General features: G+C 43.7%; 1 protein-coding gene across 2 annotated transcripts in view; it reads right to left on the bottom strand.

The window, feature by feature from the left end:
* The window catches only part of CACNA2D1 (calcium voltage-gated channel auxiliary subunit alpha2delta 1), a 1,913,432-nt gene that overhangs the window by 361,404 nt on the left and 1,533,059 nt on the right, over nt 1-18,969 (bottom strand). Inside the window, exons 16-19 of one of the 2 annotated variants that reach the window (XM_078674177.1) lie at nt 18,848-18,916; nt 16,172-16,246; nt 9,149-9,223; nt 3,691-3,747 (exon numbers count right to left, since the gene is read on the bottom strand). In XM_078674177.1, the coding sequence (XP_078530303.1) occupies nt 3,691-3,747; nt 9,149-9,223; nt 16,172-16,246; nt 18,848-18,916 (276 nt within the window). The remainder of the gene's footprint in view (nt 1-3,690; nt 3,748-9,148; nt 9,224-16,171; nt 16,247-18,847; nt 18,917-18,969) is intronic. The other variant, XM_078674178.1, reaches the window with a different exon arrangement.

Here is an 18,969-nt window from a genome sequence, read left to right on the forward strand (position 1 = left end):
ATAGTCCTAAATAATGACAAATTACGTCAGGACTTTTTAAAAGAAAAACGTTTTCAAAGACTTACGGAATCTCAACAGGTTGGGTTTGGCCCGAAAACCAAGAGAAACTTTATTACAAGGTGGCGCTGGAATAACAGAAAAAGCTTGTCTGCCACATCTAACCTTACTAAACTTGGGAAAAACCACATGATTGTAGGAAAAGGAATGCAACAGTCTGACAGGTCAGTGTCATATGAACATATTAGAAATATAAGTAGGAGGGTGGGTAGGAAACATGGACTTGTGTAAAAAAAAGTTTTTAAAAGGCTGTCTTATAGACATGGAGCCAATGTAGGATTTAAGATAAACTGATATACTATTGTATTTATGAAGGCACAATACTACTCTAGCTGCAGAATTTTTAATTTACTGGAGTCTATGCATTAAATAGGTAGGAAGGCCAGTATATAGCACATTTAGTAATCAATTTTACTGATGATCACAATTTTTATGGGCACCTGTTTACATGTCAGTGGTATGGTGGGAAGGATTTTCTTAACAATCTTCATAGTGAAAAAGAAAGTAGCTGGTAATTTCTAAATATGGGGTTCACAGTAGAGTTTGGAGTAAAAAATAACACCCAAATTCCATGTCTTAGTAACTGGGATAGGACATATGCTCAAAGTCCTGGGCCACCAAGAAGGGAACCTCAGTCTCCTTAGCATCAAGGCAAAGTGAGTAGGAATTCCTCCAATTTGCTACTTCAAGTACGCTGCTTTTAAAATGTTCTTGTAGGCTATTAGAATTACCATCTAGGTGCACAATAATCTCAGTATTGCCAGAGTATGCATAAATCTGATATTGAAAGTATGTGATCAGATTTGTCTCTGGAGCCACATATATATTAAACAGTGTCAGGGTGAGGGCAAAGCCTGGAGGTACCCCACAATATGGATCACGAACCTTGAGATGGAAAGATGGAAACTGATCTGCTTGTTTTCTGGAAGATTCAAACCATAATAATACATTACCCTGGATGTCTATTTAACAGAGCAGGTAAATAAAATGAAATGTGAGACCCTGCCAAAAACTGCTTACAAATCAAACTTGAATGAGGGCTGTAGAGCTCCCACAGTTAAGGACCATACTGATTTCATTGGCGGCAGAGATGAGCACGCTATCAGTGCTGTTGAACAACCTGAACCAGATTGAAAGATGTTGATGGCATTCTTATCCTCTGGGTATTGAGACAATTCAGAGTTGACCGGACTCTCAAGAGTTTTCATAACAAAAGGAATAACAGAAATAAGATGACAGTTTGTTGAAATAGTTACATGTTTTTCATTTTGGATGCCAATTTTACCACAACCTCGGTTTCCCCTGTGCTGAAAATTATAAAAGAGGATGTGGAATGGTGGGGGTATTTAATGGGACATGATTGTTGGTAATAGTTTAATGATATTTGTCTCCTATTTTGGGCTTCAAAAAGTCCTGGAGGTCGTTGTAATGTAGATGTGAATAGAGCGTTCTTCAGGGCAGGGTTTGGCGAGTTCTTGAATAATACTGAAAACGGCCCTCATTTGTCCGTATTCCTCACAGGTGCATTTTTCACAATATGCATTCTTGGCTGTCTTAATAGTTTTGCGGTGCCCTTTCCCATACCTCTAGCTGAGCAGTTTGTCTTCATCAGATGCAGACTTGTGATATTTGCGCTCCAAGTTGTGTCACGTATGCTTCAGCTCCAATAACTCCCCATTAAACCATTTGTTAATGTATTTAATGCCTGGTATGTGGTTTCTTGTTTTATGTGCAGCTAATTTATTATGAGTGTCTGACATATTGTGAAATATGCATTCCAGTAGAGCTTAGTAATAGAGCTTTGGTGTTGATGGCATTTTGGATAAACTGGAGCTGTTCCGTGATGTCTTTTTGTAGTGCTTGAACAGGATGGACACAAGGACACATCTACTCTGGCTGATGGGAGTGTAGTTCCGATTTAAAAGGCTAATGGAGGTGAAGGAGTTGTCTGACCTTGGCAGTTGTAGGACCAACAAATTAGCAGTTCCAAAGTTATTTATAACGGCATTGTCAAGTGTTTCCGAGTCTGTGTCTGGCTGTCCATTGGGCAACTCACGGTTAGGTTGATGCTGAGAGCATTAAGGAAGTTCCTTGCTGGTTTAGCTTCTGAACAGTAGACCTAAATAGTAAAGTCACTTATGACACTATTTGATTGGCTATAGTTTGCAAAACAAGGGAACATTTCGAGAGACTCATCCATGAAAATTGGATGCTGCAAAAGCAAATGAGCTTTAAATAATATTATGCGAGGAGGTGAAGCATCACTTGTAGGTAGTGTCATTGGCGCAGTCATAAGGTCTCATGTTAGGCCAGGGCCAAATCTTCCCTTTGTCAATAACTGCTTGAGTTTGCTCGCTCCCGGCCATAGTGTTGCTAGTGAAAACCAGTAGCGGCCCGTGCAGGTAAGATCAGTGGGGCGGTAAAGGCTGGTGGGGGACATTTCGATAGACGATGATGAGGGAAAATGTATTATTTATTTAATTTTTCCTCATCATCGTCCATCCAAATCCCCCCCCCCCCCCACCCAGTACCACCACTCCATCGCTCTTACCTGCATGGTCCACGACTGGTACAAACCTGTATCTTTAAAATCTGTATGTAATTGCCAACAGGTTTTCTAATGCCATATGTTTTACACTGTACTATGTTAGGTAGTAGGTTATCAGAAGTTTAACTGTGCATCCTTTCTTCTGGTGATTAAGATATCATCATGTGCCTAGTAGTTTCAGAGATTACACTCTCAAGGATGATGCAGCATACACTTGTCTTTTTGAAATGCACTGAAGTGGATTGATATTTGTGATATTCGCAACCAAAAAGGAGAATGCAAAAAGGGGATAATGGCTTCTAGGCACCATGTGGATTATTTATTGTGGTATTACACTGATTTTAGAAACATGTGGAGAGTGTTAAGGTAAGCTTATTAAACGGATGATTGCCTTCCAAGATTCAGTAAAAGATGGAAGGAAGAAAACATGAGTTTGTCCTGTAAATTATTCGTATTAGCATAGAAATCGGAATACCTCTGTGTTTTCTGAAACCTCAAAAATGCATTACTCATCTATTCACAATTAGAAACATTTCTAAGAAGAATTACGGTAGTAATCATCACAGTTTTACAAAGGGGCGGTATGTTTCCTATTTGTGAGTAAAGGACCATTTTATAACATGCAGTTTACTAATCCAAAATCAAATGACAAAGACAACAGAGTTCAAAATATTAGTACAGTAATCTTACCATATTCAGTAATCTCCACTGCCAATAATGTTAAAACATGTGCGCTTTTACACAAAAGGCGTTTTGCAAGCGTCATGCTTTGAAAGCTGTGGCATGTGTCCAATACACAGCTCCCTGTTAGGCTACACATGTACAGTGGGGTCCAGCATAACTCACAAGAACATGATTGGACAGAAATCTCAGTAGGCGACAGTTTGTTCATGGTTGAACAAATAGTTGCCTTCACTATTATCATTTGTTCATTAGATTATAAAAGTTTGAAAAATTGTAATCGAAACTCTGTGATATACGGAGGAATCTGCATGGACACCACTGTAAACTGGGCAGACAAATTCTGGACTTAGTTTTGGGTTGAAGCACTTATAAGCACTAATTGGCACCCCATCCACAGTTACCTGAACATGAGGATATCGGTTTCTGACATTAACCATTGGAATACCTAAACCAATGTGCTGAAGTGACAAAAAACAGGTACTTGTAACTCATCAACAGCCTGGAAGTTTCTTATGTTGGAATTTAATACAATCACAGTTTGCTTCCTAAACATTCACGCCTAAATAACCGGAATCCTATACATATAAGCACCTTCCTGTGAAAAGTGTATTATCAGTGAGCCGGGTGAGGGTGATGTAACAAAGAAATAGGTGACATATAAAGTTTGTGACTGTTTGTGTGCAATTGCTTTTAAGTGCTTCTACACTATTAACTGCCTCAGGGACCCATGTGTGATCCCTCATGTCTTTGTATCAGTGGGCACCTCTTTGAACAACCTCTGAGGATGCTTCTGTTAATATGGGTACAACGTGTACTTATCTACTGCTCACAGAAGCAGAGATACCAACTCTCCATCTGGTATCCAGAAAGGAATTCATTGGAGGCAACGTAAACAAGTGTGTCATTTATATTTTACCAGTGATTGCAAAGGCCATTAACCTCTGTGACCACCCCTAGCCTGCTCTCGTAAGAATTCTAATCATTTATAGGAATGTCGAACCACCTCTGGGGTTTTTGTGTCCAATTCCAGTGACCACAACATGGACCTCTGTGATTATATTGAGAGGGAGCAATGCTGATATATATATGGAATGAGCTATGAACCCTTACCTGTAGGTCAACAGTAGAAAACATTGTTCGTATGTATTTTTTAGTAGAATCTTTTCCTTACCACTCTTGTTTTACATTTGCAGAAGCGTTCATTGTGTCTTTTTTTACCACTTTTGTTTTAAATTTGCAGAAGCTGTCATTGTGTAATGGAACGAGGCAAATATCAGACAACATAACATTATTTTACTCTGAAAAGTCCAATCTGCAGGTATTCAAATATTTCACCATTTTGTCTAGTATGTGGAGCCCTATGTCAGAATTACAAGAATGATTGAATTAAAAATTAAAGCCTCCATGACTGCAGGTTAAAGGATTATGATTATGGTTGATTTGTTTGTGGTATTTATGTTTTTCTTTGTACATAAAATAATTAGGGGATTAAATAATGTGATGACAGATAATGTTATACAGTTTTAAAGTTTGTAGATTTTCAGTTTTTATTGTTTTAACAAATTGTGCTTTACACTAATGATTTCAAGATTTGAGAAATATATTTCATAGCATTCTAGGAGGCTTATAATATTAAACATGAATTTGGTTCTGTTTCTCGTCCTGTGTTGTTTCCAAGGATTTTGTTTTAACTTCTCATGATTTATATACCCCAGTGAATAATATATTTTTCTAAAACTGAGTTTGCGGAATTTTTACAAACCAGACTTGGATAAATCTCAGTGACCACAACTGTTTGTTCGTGCTCTCTACAAAATGATATAGTGGGTAGTCATGTCTGTATTATTCCTCTCCAAAAATAACTCCTAGTTATTTTCACCCACAGTGCTACCTTTTGGGAAATAGAAGCGCAACAGGAATTTATTCCACACTTGATTTCAACAACCATTAAGTCTAATATTTGTCGACTTTCTTTCTTTTGTGTCATCACACGAAGTTGAAATTAACTGATGGGAAATGCTCCAAGCGCTGAGGTAGAAGAAAAGATTGAGCAGATTGTGTTGTGGATCATTTTATCTTTTACATATGCATGGACACAGCAGTCTGCTAAAAGCTATGTATAGAAGCAATACTTTAAAGGAAGTTTTAGTTCAATATGTACACGGGTGAATGGTACTTTAATCAAAATGATGTATTTCACAAAGTGGGATATGATTAATTTAGTTAGATGGGATGCAAAATGTATGTATCAAATCTCCAGGAAACAAAGCCATTTGATGCCATTTGCTATTTATATTTTACTAGCACGATATATATTCTCTAAACATAGCAATATTACATCTGAATACCTGCATGCTACAGATGGTAGACCTTTTTCTGCATTTAAAAGTTGTTTATGATCATATGGATAACATTATGCACATGTATTAGAAGACCGGAGCTCTGGAAAAGCTTACACAATTCTCTGCCGACTTGTTTAGGAAATGTGCTTCATAATAGGACCTGCTACAGTGTGTAAGTAATAAATCACTGTATTGTATCCACACAGCCTGTCTAGATGTGTATCCTTGGTTTATTTGGAGGGGCTGTGTTAGGTAATTTCTTTAGTGTGAATAAACCAAAGAAGCATCTGGGTGTTGAACTGAACAAGTTGAAGTAGTAATGCATGATTATTTGGTGAGGAGTCAGGTCTGACACTGCTTCCTGAATCTAGCTGGATGTTCTGGAATGCAGCATGTTCTCAAACTTTGTGCTATAAAAGCAAGTCCTTTGGGAGATGACCTTTCTGGGTCCATATTATACAATGTGCCCTGCAGACGCTTGTGCCTCCCCTTCTGTATTACAGATAGTGCTGGCATACATGTAGCATCAGCGCTATCATGAGAGGGCCTTCCCTCATTTGCATGGCGATGTGGCCCCATGCAAATATGAGAATCACTGTGCCTCATTACCAAATTAGGCACAGAGGCAAACATGCCTTTCAATGTGCCTCCTAAAGGCATTCCTTTGGAGGAGATAAAGGGGGGTCTCATGGATCCCTCAGATATCCCCTTTCAGGAGGTTGCAGTCATTCATGGCACCCGCCTGCAATGGGACCTCTAATTCCCCTTAAAAGAGCAGTCATGTTTCAACCTGCACAGTGAAACATGGAGCAGATTTTGAACAGCTGCACTGTATTTCACTTGAATGTGATGACCACAGAGCAGCATGAGTTCATGGCAGCCCTGGAGGGAGCACATTCATTCTAATGGAGTGCACTTTCCTTGTTTGAGAAAGGTCACCATGGCACAAACAAGGAAAGTGCACAGTATTCATAATATCGCCTGGCTTTGCCCATTCTGTATTTACATGATCTCATCAAAATATGTTGATATTTGTGCCTTGGGAGTTAGATGCATTGCACTTTTTTTCCCCTCTACGCACTACATTGGTGCACATCGGGTTTCAAAAGCCAGTACTATGCAATGTTCCTACTATTCATGACTAAATCCCTACCCTACACGATCTCATCAAATTGTGATTCTAGGTTCCTCATCCTAGTTGTCTTTTACACACTAAGGGCCTAATTATGATGTCAGACAGTAAGCCACCCAACAGCTCGTCGGAGGCTTTCCGCCCGACATCGTAGGTTCTTGTCCCACCAAAGTATTACAGTACTGCCGGTCAGAGGGAAACCCACGGTTGAATTCTGCTGCTCTACCGACAGGCACACAGAGCCCGTGGGGGCAGTGGGCAGAAAAGTAATCCCAATAATGACGGCAGAGCCAGCCTCAACTCTGCCAATGGGATTACGATGTTGTTTTCCACCTGCCTTTTCATGGTGGTCTGCTCACCATGAAAAGGGAGGCAGAAGGTGACTTTGGGAGCCCTGAGCAGGCCCCCCCTTACCCCTGGCCCCTCTGCTATGGGGCCTGGTGGGCAACTATGGTGCTCACCTTAATATCCCTCTTGGTGCATGGATGTTTGAAAACATCAATTAATCAACTGCAGCTTGTGCTGTGGCCCTTTTCCGGCCGCCACACAAGCTGCTATTGAAAATGGATGTTTCTGATCGGTTGCATCCTCATTCAGCGGGTAAAAGCGCCAACTTGTATACGGGCAGTCCCAATCCAATTTGGTGTCGGTCGTCCACTTGTCCGACTGACATCGTAATTAGGCTGTAAGTGTCATTAGTTCACTCTGTAGTTATCTGCATGTAACTGTACTGTGATGTGTTGGCTATTCATCCAATTGATATAGTGGTACATGTGGAAAAAAACAGATGTAAACCAGACCTTTAAAGCAGGAGAAGCATGGTGTGACAGTGAGGTGAGCAGAAATTAACTGAGGTTATTGGGAGGAGAGCACACCTTTATTTAGGAGAAGAAGAGATTTTAAATGCATCCTGAATGGAAGGTGTGTGTGCTCAGATGGGATGTTAGTGCTACAGGCAGTAATCATGTGCACAATTAAAGATGCCCTCTGAGGGCTAGTTATTGAAAATGTTTGCCTCAATTTCGAACGTGTTACTAGTTCTGAGGACTGGTAGCCTGCTTAATTACGACAGCCATTCAGAAGTGTAAGGAGGATTGTTTTGGTGAATAGCTTTATAATCACTACTTAGCTTCATTTGGATCCTTATATTTAGTGGGAGTCAATGGATCTCATGAAATATGGACTTGACATGGTCGTATTTACCCAATTAGACTTAATACAGTGTACACTTTATCAGTGCAAGAACCAAAATTAAAATTGGTATTATGGGTACTAAGGTTGTTTACTTTTGAGCAGGAGCAGCGAAAAGTTACCATATTTTGACACCTTTTTGATGAGTAGGATAAAATTAAGGTAGAGCCTAGAGTAAAGTCAAAGAACTTTACCGTGAGAAAGAGTGAAGCAGAGAAGTCATCGAATTTCTGAGGGGTGGGTATTGAGAGCTCATGTTTGTATGCGTTTGAGCTGAGTACACTTTGCTTTTGTAGGTGAAGCAGAATGAGGTTTTACAACATGCTTTTCTGGAGACTTTCCAGTTAGGAGGACGGAGTCAGGTGACTAAAATAGACAATTTCTTCAGCCAAAATGTGCGTGTCATCAACTTGCTGGTGGAAGCACACTCCTGCTTCATAAAGGCCAGACTTGAGGTTGGGCTCCTAGATGCAAAATTAATAAAACCGGTGCTAGGGTAAGACCCAGGAGTACACCACTGGCAATTTCACCCATTTCTGTGGTGAAGTTTCTCATTTTCACCTATTGGTGCCTTTTGGCAAGAAACATTCAGGACTGAACCTCTAGCTTCGTTCTGGTTTTCCAGAAATCAGATTGATACACAGAAGCTGACCGACCGGATAGTTAAACATTCTTGAATTGTTCCTAATCACAAAAGTTACCAAATAAATACCGTGATTTCATTCACCAATAAAGTTAATGGTCCTGTTTCAAATGCTGCTCTGCTCTTGCTTGTCCGCAGAGTTTTTAATAATAGCAGAAACATATTGCAGATAACCAGGACCTTCCTCCTACTTAAAAATTCCTTGAAAATGTGATATAAGAGGCATGGCAAACATAGATCTCCAGAGTAGTCGATACACAATACACCAGTGACAACATACATGTGTGCATATTTGATTACATCTGTTCTTTGAAATACTATTCGGTTCTAGAAATTACATAACAAACATACTTTCAACCTACCATATTATATTTTTGGTACTACATATCATTTATATAATTTCTAACTTGAATTTTCTGTTTACCGTACATTGTGCCTTTATCCTAAAAGGGGCACTTCAGTGAACAATTAATGCAGTATGCATTTATAAAAATACAACTTATAAATAAATGCTATATTAAAAGGTGTAGTAACTGAGATTGCCAGTGTACCTTTGGTTGAAGATTTGGATGGAGCAATACGTAACCATTGGGATCAATAGCAAAGTAATAGCCATTTGGGGATAGCTGCAAAAAAAAAAAAATGTTAGAGCGCTTTGAACAATCCTACTAAAAAACAATTTATGGTGCAGAGATGTGGGAAATATGCAGCAGAAGCAGAACAGAAGCAGCAGAGCAATTCCCAGGTTTCTGTGTAAGTTGTTCAGTACCACCAACTGCAAGGCCATAAGAGGGCAGGAGCCTTTACCTACTGAACTTCTATCACGATAATTTCTAAACGTCTGTATTCAAAGGCCTGGCAGAGCAAATGTATACAATATGCTGTGCCAGCTCCCTAAAGCGCACCATACTAAATGTGTCAAGCTGCTGCATGTAGCCATGACAACAGAGCTGTAGTTTAGCACGCTTTTGATTGATGGCACTAGTTTAAAGTTACATGGAGTTGGTGAATGCACTGCAACCACTCTTGGAGGCCCAGGTTTCAAATGTATATTTTTATCCTTGTCACGAGACTGATGTCAGTTTTATTTAGTGTGTCTTTTTTAAACACAGAGCGTCACACTGTGAAGTCTAAATCGAAACTCACAGCCAAGCATTGAATCATAACTCAAACAGTAAAGTGCATGCGCACACAAATATGGTTAACGGTGTGCCTGAATCCGAAGGACTAAGGCAATAACCATTTCCAATGCCCTTGAAAAATGACTGCAAAATAATGCCTATTTTCTATAATTCAATACTGATATAGCATGCCTAATGAACACATGATTACGAAAACTCCGATTGGTAAATGTGCCCTAATCTAAATACTGTTGGGTATAGTTAGGTGACTTAAGGAATTGCTCAGAAATTTCGGATATAAGTAAGGCTCATTCAGATATCAGTCATTGGTAACACATGGATACGTTGAGGCAATGAATGAATATGTTGTGTTCACACATACTGCATAATGACACTGTAGCAATAGTATGTTTCATGTAATTATTCCATAGCAATTATTTTGCTAAAATACAGACCAATGTCATGCATCACAGATGTGAGAAGGAAGAAGGCAAAGATGGTGCTCTATGGTACGTAAATTAGACTACTGGATCAGCTCGCCATTATTTCACTAATATCTATCTTGTCACCTCGACCCACAAGCTCCACCTCCACCAATATATGAGGATCTATACCCCATTGGTGGTAGCTTACCAACAGCTGGTGGCAGGCTAAAAAGCAGACTTTTTAGGTCGAGCCTAGTGGCAGCGAGGCATGCTGTAGTAGAGTATGCTTTGGAAGCCTTGCCCACTCTCCTCTCATATTTTTCATTGGCTTGTGTCATAGTCCTTGGTAAATGCTGGCTTCTGATTCATTATGAGGCTTGTTAGTCCCTCCTTGTTACCACCTTGTCCCATTCATTACTTATGGATATAACCATGTCCCCGACAGAAAAAAAGAACATAGGAAAGTTGGGACCCCTAATCCTACCCCTTCCACTGGGAGTACTGAAAAATAACTTATCCAGCATTCCGCATAACCTTCCAAGCCACCAAGCCACCAAGAGGAAGCCGACCGTCGAGGAGGGAGGGAGGGGCGTAATGAATGGGACAAAGACAATGGGACGAGGAGTAATGAAGATTAATGGAGTAATAGGACAACAGGACCAGGAGTATTGAAGATTACCGGTAAGTAATAGGGCATTAACCCAAGTCCCTCCAGTCCTTGTTCCATACATAACATATGGAGCATACAAAAGCCAGAAACCCAGCCTTCCAAACCTTCAAAGAACACCCAGGACACCATACCTAAAAGCAGCATCTCAAGCGAAGCAAATTGGAGAACCACAGGAAAAAACAGGCAGGAGCACAAAGCCCACAATGCTTCCAACCAACCCAAAGGGATGCCCCACCCAGAACAAGCAGGAAATGACCACGGGGAATAAAAAATCAGCAAGCCGATGGCGCCGCCACCCAGAGGCCAGCCAACTCACACTGGGAACACCCCAAAACCAACAAAGGAGGATTTGCACCCGGCAAGGAAGCACCAGAGACTGGCAGCAACATAAGTACTGCTGAGGAGGCCACAATTGGAACAAGAGCCAAAACGTCCAACCACACCAGCAAAGCCAGGGACAGAACAACAGGGACACAACCAAGAGCCAGAAGAACGAGGATCCTGGAAAAGAGAACGCACCAACAGCACACAGGAGGCAGCCAACCATAGAAAAAGGACAAGCAGGACACCCAGGCCCCACCGACCCCAAACACCAAAACAGCAGAGCAGAAGGGAGTTAGGCACGAAGGCGACAAGGCAAGGACAAACAAATTCAAGGCTGGAAAGGAAGCACACCACAGATACTCAAAGCCAAGCCCCAGAAGGGAAATGGGGGCCGAAGCAACCACACCACCAGAAGCAATCGGCCGAAGGAGGACCAAAACAGACCTAGCACCCCGCAGGGAACGAAAAAGCCTGCAAGGGCACCCAAAGGGACAAAAAGTGTGCCAAAGCAGGCAATAGAAAGCTTAGGGGAAGCAGGGAAAGACCCAACAGGCCCGCCCCAACCAGAAAACAAAGGCTGACAGGGCAAACAATGGGACAAACCCCAACACCACTGGGGAGGCCCACACCAGACTAGCCCAGAAATAGAGGAGAGGGCCCGTCAACGGGGGCCAAGGCACATACCCAGAGGAACAACCCAGGGCAGGACAACACAGACCACACCAAGAAGGGAGGACGCACCAACCAAAAAGCCAGTCCACTACCAACCAGACCAACCTGGCCCCTAGAGAGCCCGGAGGACACCACTGCCATCAAAATGCCCAGAGGAGGACCAGGCCCCATGGCATGGAGGTCCAGCCCCAATAACAGGTACTAAATCAGGGCGGCCATCAAAGCACCTAGACCGGGAGAAGAAGGCCAAGACTGAGGCACTCACAAAGAATGCAGGGAACACCTGGATACAACCACCAAAACCCCACCAAACAAAGGCACCACCAGAAGGAGGCAGGCCCGGCGAGCTCCAGAACACCAGCTGACTAAAGACCAGCCAGAAGAACCAGGCAGCCAGAAACACATACCCCACCTGGACAGGAAAAAGGCAGGAGGTGAGCCAGAGGCCAGAACCCAGCAGAGCACAACATCCCACCAGGAAAGAGGTCAACAACAGAGCCCACCCAAGGAAAGACACCCTCAAGGAGGTGGACACCACCAGACCCCGAACCAGACCAGACCAGGCTACAGCAACCAGAGAGGACCAAGAGCAGGGCAAGGCAAACTCCAAGGCCACCAAGACCAGGGGAACCTCAAGACCAAACAGGCACAACAGTGAAGACCTCTCCCCAAACAACACACATCAAGGAAGCACCCATAAACACAACCCTGGGGTTCAAAAAAAGATAGAGAAACCCACCGGAGCCAAGCTTCACACCAAACAACACCAACTGCGAACAGCCACCGCACACCCCATAACCAACAGGTAGGAAAAGGGCCACATGACATTGGGCCAACCAGCCCAAATTGGGAGGGAGGAAATCACCAATCTAACAACAACCAGCCAAGAGGGTAAAGGACATACCAAGGAACCACCCCAAGCGAGTCCCAACACAAACCACAGAAGAACCAAGAGAAAGACCCATGACAGCCCCAGAGCAACTGGAGACGCAGGCAGTTACCAGCCCCAGAGTCCCAGGTCAAAAATGGTAGGAAAACAAGCACCATGCCAGGACCACATGGACAGGAGAGACAAGCAGGGCGGCCCATAACCCAACCCCACTGACACCTCACAGGCACCTGGGAAGCCAGCTGACTTAACCACAGACCCACCAGCGCAGACAGGAGGCCACCAACACAGCACCCCCCCCCCCCCACAGGCCTGGAAAGAGTGGCATAGGGCCTAACAGCCACCTACCAGCAACACTTCAACCCCTAGGGCAGAGAGAAAACCCACCAGTATCAGTCACAACTGAGGTTCTGTGATTTTGCGTGCTTTTAAAGTGCACGACTTTCTTTTCTAAACATGGGTTTTTGCCATGCGTCGTGACTGCCATCTGGTGTTGCCTTTTACGTAGGCCTCAGAAGTTAGTCTGCGAGCAAAGCAGTCTGACCTTTTGTGGGTCATGTGTACATTAACTAAAGTTTCCTTCGTGCGCTGGAGTTAATTTCAGAAGCTGGCCTTTCACCTGGAATTGACCCTGCCAAGCCAATTTCCCTGCAAGATCGTTATCCACTTTCCCAATCACCATTCAAGACATTTGTTAACTTTCAAGTTTCTTTAAGTTTCTGTTATCTTGCACATTATCTGAAACTACTTTTCTTTACTGTTTCTTCATTTCATGGGTTACGCTTTCAATTAAGGGTGTGTTCGGGCCTTCCAGATTATTATTTAGATATGCCTAAATATTAACTTGGGGGTTGGGACACTGTAAAATGAGCTTTACTATATGATGCTGTGTGATGTCATGTATTTTCTATTGGTTGAATTTTGGTGCATGGGCGTGCATTTTAAATGTACCTTTTTGTGTATAAATAGGGATGTCTCGCCTTAGTAAATTGAGCAGTTTCTTGAGTTGTACACCGTGTTGTATAACTGGGATTTCTGCTACTGGCTGCAGCTAATAAATTTGATCTCTGACGCCACCTAGAAGTATTCAGTGTCTCTGTATACCAAGGCAAGGGAACCCAGAGGACTTTGGGCGTGTCCCGGGCGCCGCTGGGTACTTGAAATCCCAGTTCTTCACAACAAGGCCACAGAGGCAAGAAAAAAGCAGCGAGAAACCAGGGCGGAAGCCAAGCAGCCCGCATGGGCACACCGACACCATGGCACAGCCACCCCCCTGGAAGGCAGGCGCAGAGAATAGGCCAAAGGAAAGTGCAGGAAGGCCGACCCAGGTCCCAGCCACACCAGACACATTACCAATGGAACTCCAGGAGGCTGGGAGGACCCACACCGAGCAAGAAGGCAAGAAGAGAAAGGGAAGCCAGAAAGGCCCCCAGGCAGGCACCTAAATGGCGGCCTCCAAGGCACCAAGGCCCCAATGGCCAGAGCTGGACACTGCCTGGAAGCAAGCCCCCCCTTGAACCAGGAAGCACCCAAACCAGGAGACAGGGGCAGAGAACGCACCACCAACACAAGCGACACAGGCCAACGGGAGCCCAAAATGGGACAGGAAGGCCACAAAAAACAGAGGCAGAAGCCAAAGCTCCGCAACCAGACAGGAAGCCTTGTGGTAAAATCTAAGAAAGAATGGGCCCGGAAGACACACCGCTGTACATCCTGCTGAGGGAGAGTGATATACCAGACACTGGACCCATTCTGACATAGCAAAAGTAGGGCACCAAAAGCTCAGGAAGTGCCCCAAGGCCCCACACCAACAAGAGACAGAACAACCAGCACCCAACAGGCCAATACCCCTGCACTGCTGGAAGTAAGGCAGGGCAGGAAAACTGGCCCACAGATCTAACCAGACACAGAAGAACATGCAGCAAAGGACCACCAAATGAAACGAAGCCACATCCAGCCAAACCGACAACCAGCAAAACAGAGCTGCCACTGGAGGGACGCAAAACCAGGAAGAGGAGGGACCAGAGACACAAAACCATGCCCCAGAGCCACAACCCCCCGTGTGGGGAAAACCAGCAGGAAGGCGGGCAGGATACCAAGGGACCAAGCTCAAATCGGCAAGACAAAAATGTGCCCAACCACCACTGCAGGGACATAAACCTGTCCCCAGAGGAACACGTGACACAGCAGGCTGAGACCCCACTAGTGAAAACAGAGGTCTATTCAAAAGAAACCAGGGACTCCAAGTCACACCATGCACTACAGGCCTGGACCCAAACTACATACTGAAGAAAAGAAGGGCCCAATGTCAGAGCACCTGGGCAAAAGCCAAAGCGTCCCACCGGCAACCAGGCACAACAGGGGCACCTCCAGCACAACCACCGAACCAGCTACACAAGGGCAACCACAATGCAGGGCTATAGAAGAGCACAGCATGGAAAACTGGAAAATAGGGCCAACATATACTTGTAATAACCATGAAAGAATAAAAAAAACAGAGGAAATCCGCTATGTGGTACTACACCCCGGGGCTAGCAGACTCCTGAACACACCGTCAGCCCAACGCACCCACCAGCAAGCCCAGGTGCCCACCACCAGCCACAGAGGCTGGCTAGCTGGAAGCAACCATACAGGCCTCCAGGGCACTCCAGGGGCACCACTAGCACAGCCTCCGAGCCACCATCCAGCTACCACAGTGCGTCTTTCACCCAGCCCAGCCACCAGGAAGACGAGCCCTTGCAACTCAGAACAAACTGGGAGGGCCAGCTCCACAGCCACAAAGGGCCAGCTGGCAACATCAGCACCTCCCAGCAAACCCAGCAGGCCGGAGATACACAAGACCAAACCCGTCCAGCACAGCCCAGCAAGCAGACAGGGACATCCAAAGACCACCACACCTAACCAGCAGGAGCAGCACCCAGCACCTCGTCCAGTACCTGTCGACAGAGAGAAACAAGAACAGATGGAATGCTGGTTAAGTACTGGTTAAGTACTCCCAGTGAGAGGGTTAGGAGTTCCAGCATTCCTCTGTTCTTGTTTCTTTTGGGGAGATGGTTGTCTCCATAAGTAATGAATGGGACGAGGACTGGGGGGACCTGGCGGTAATTACAGATAAAACATTTGAGCAAATGGCATGTGAGAAACTCTACATGAGGAATGTAGTTGACAGTAAGTCTCATGTATGGGAGGGGGTGCATGTGTGTGGGTGTGTGTGTGTGTGGGTGTGTGTGCACATGTGTTAAGGCAAACATCTTTGGATATTTGTTACAATATCAAAAATATGAGATCATTTAAAATATTTAACCAAGAAATTGCATGGTCTTCCATATTCTCTGCAAATCATTTGTAGTCATTCAGATAAAAAATATGGCATTCTCCTTCATGAAAGAAAATACATATATCAAAGAACTATAATTTATATCTAATATTGCTTAAACCAGATTGCAAATCCTCGTACCACAGTCATAACTTACTGTAAAACGAGGGGTAAGTCTCTGAATGTCTGCTAATGATACATCCACTCCCATCACGCCGAGAATCAGCTGGTTCTGATACAGAATTAGAAAATCATATAATTTAATGAATCATATAATAAAATAAAACAAATGTAGTAATGAATAAAGCATGCAAATGATTTAGGAATCTCAATATACTATTACCACTTTACTTGTAATAAGAGGGAGTAGCTTGAACAAAAGTAAAGCAAGGAAGCAACAACACATTGAATGGCATGAAATTCCAGGTATCACAGGTTTTTCTGCAGGGATAATTTGACAAAATGAGTCTTTAACACCTTTAAAAATGTCAGCAATGAAAGTGGACAACAAGGGCTCTATTATGATGAACCTTTGTGGTGCAGAGCACAGTCGAGTGACTGTTTTATACGCCTGCACGATGTATGGTGAATTCATTTAACTCAATATTACTCTGAGTTAGTGCTTTATTTTAAGACAGTTCAGCTCCGAAACAGAAAGATGAAAAGCCTGTCCACAGTTTCCGAACTGTACTATCTGAAAGTTAACAGAAAGCTTACAGTCCACCTATCTATAAATGAGATGGGCAGACCAAGATTTTGGTAGACGGGGTACACTGCCACAGTGGTGGCTCCTGGAGGGAGTGCTGCGGGGTGGCGGGGTTGGGCAGGGGAGGGGCAGGGTGGGGGGTAGTAAACTCCGGCATATGGCCAAACCGAGTTCAGTAAATAAATACATAAATAAAATTAATTACATTGCGCAAGCTGCATCACCGTTTGGCGTTGCAGTGCGCGCAAGGTAATTGATTTTATTTATTTATTTATTTACTGAACTATTTTTGGCCGTATTCCAGACTTTACAACCCCCACCTTGCCCCTCCAACACCCTGCAGCACTCCCTCAAGGAGCCGCCACTACTCTGTCACATTTGCAATGAAGTACCCTGTCCACCAAACTCTAAATCAGGCCCAAAGTCATCAAAGATTATTAGACTGTATACTGTTCTTATTACCTCAATTATTCTAGAGTTGTGGGCTACTATTGAGCTGAAGACTGGAAACAGACAAAACAAATGAAAATTATTTTAGGCCAAATCATACCATTGAAATCTGACCATTTCCTGAGATATATTTCAACAATACAGACAGCGGTACAAACAGTGGTAGACAAGCAACACAAGAATGGCAAGTAACTTGTCTTAATTTGATTTTTGTCACAATATTAGTAGCAACACCCTCATATAATGATACAATTTTTGAAAACTATGAATAGGCCACTGTAAGTTATAAAGATGTGTTTTTATGTTTGCTCCAATTTCCAGCCAAAGTGCAGGAAAAAGCAATAAACCTCCAACTCACAACCCACCTAGAAACCAATAATCTTCTGGATCCCTGTCAATCTGGTTTTCACTCAAATCACAGCACAGAAAGTGCCTGGATTGTGGACAAAGATGACATCAGGATTCTCCCCCCTGACAGGGGGGAACCTGTCACCCTGATCCTCCTTGATTTCTCTGCAGCATTCAACAACTTGTCCCACTACACCCTCCTGAACTGACTCCACCAATTATGGGTCCAAGGGAAGGCACTCAAATGAATTTCTGACTCTGACCTTACACCTAAGACCCTAAACACAACACGATCTGTGGCATCCCACGAAGATCCTCACTAAGCCCAATCCTATTCAACACATACATGGCCCCCCCCGGCCACGTTGCTCAGATCCTACAGCATGAATGTCATCTCCTACACGGATGACATTCAGCTTATCCTCTCCCTATCCACAGACTCCTCTAGCACCAAATCTAACTTCCACAGATGCATGACCAGTGCTGCAACAGATGCCTCAAATGAAACACCAACAAAACAGAAATACTCATCTTCAGGAGCAGCAACTCCCAATGGGACGACTCCTGATGAACAATTGAACTCGACCCCTTACCTTCATCTACAGAGCATGCAAGAAACCTCATAATCATACTCAACAGCAAGATCACAATGAAGAACCAGATAAATGCTGTGCCATCTTCCTGCTTTCTTACCTTGTGCATACTCAGCAAAATCTGCTGGCTCCTCACCAGCATCAGATGCACCGTCACCCAGGCCATCATCACCAGCTGCTTGGACTAAGGCAACTCCCTCTACATGGGAATCACCACATAACTACTAAACAGACTACAGACCATCTAGAACGCTCAATCGGGCTCATCCTTGGCCTCCCAAGGTGACCCACATTAACCCCACCTCAAATCTCTGCACCTGTTCCCCACCAGCAAACAGTTCCAGTTCAAACTGCTCACCCAAGCCTACAAAACCCTAAATAAGAAGGGACCAGCATAATTCAACCACAGGGAAAACATCCACTAACATACCTGAAAACCATGCTCTGCATCCCTCTGCTTGGACCACAGACCCCACATTCACAGGAGCAGGAACAGTGTTCGTGCCTTCTCGCACCAGGAAGCTAAGTCCTGGAACGGCCTCACGCTCCACCTGTGAACAGCCCCCACCCTACAGGAATTCAGAAAGGCCTAAACACATTGACTAAACCTTCTAAGCAGCAGCATCCTCCCACCCCCTTGATACTCTCACGGGTAAAAACCAACGCTTTACAAATCCTCTTTGATTGTTTGGCTAATCTATCAAATTTCACTCAGAGTCGTTTAATAATATAGTACCTTTTGTCCATTGGAATCCTTCGTAAGATTAAAGACAGGTAATGTACCAGTGATGACCAGCCCAAGTTCCTGAAATACAATAAAATAGAAGAATGCAGCAACAGACAATCAAATATATATTT

The sequence above is a fragment of the Lissotriton helveticus genome, chromosome 1_1 (genome assembly GCF_964261635.1).
Source record: "Lissotriton helveticus chromosome 1_1, aLisHel1.1, whole genome shotgun sequence".
In the NCBI taxonomy this organism is placed as follows: domain Eukaryota; kingdom Metazoa; phylum Chordata; class Amphibia; order Caudata; family Salamandridae; genus Lissotriton; species Lissotriton helveticus.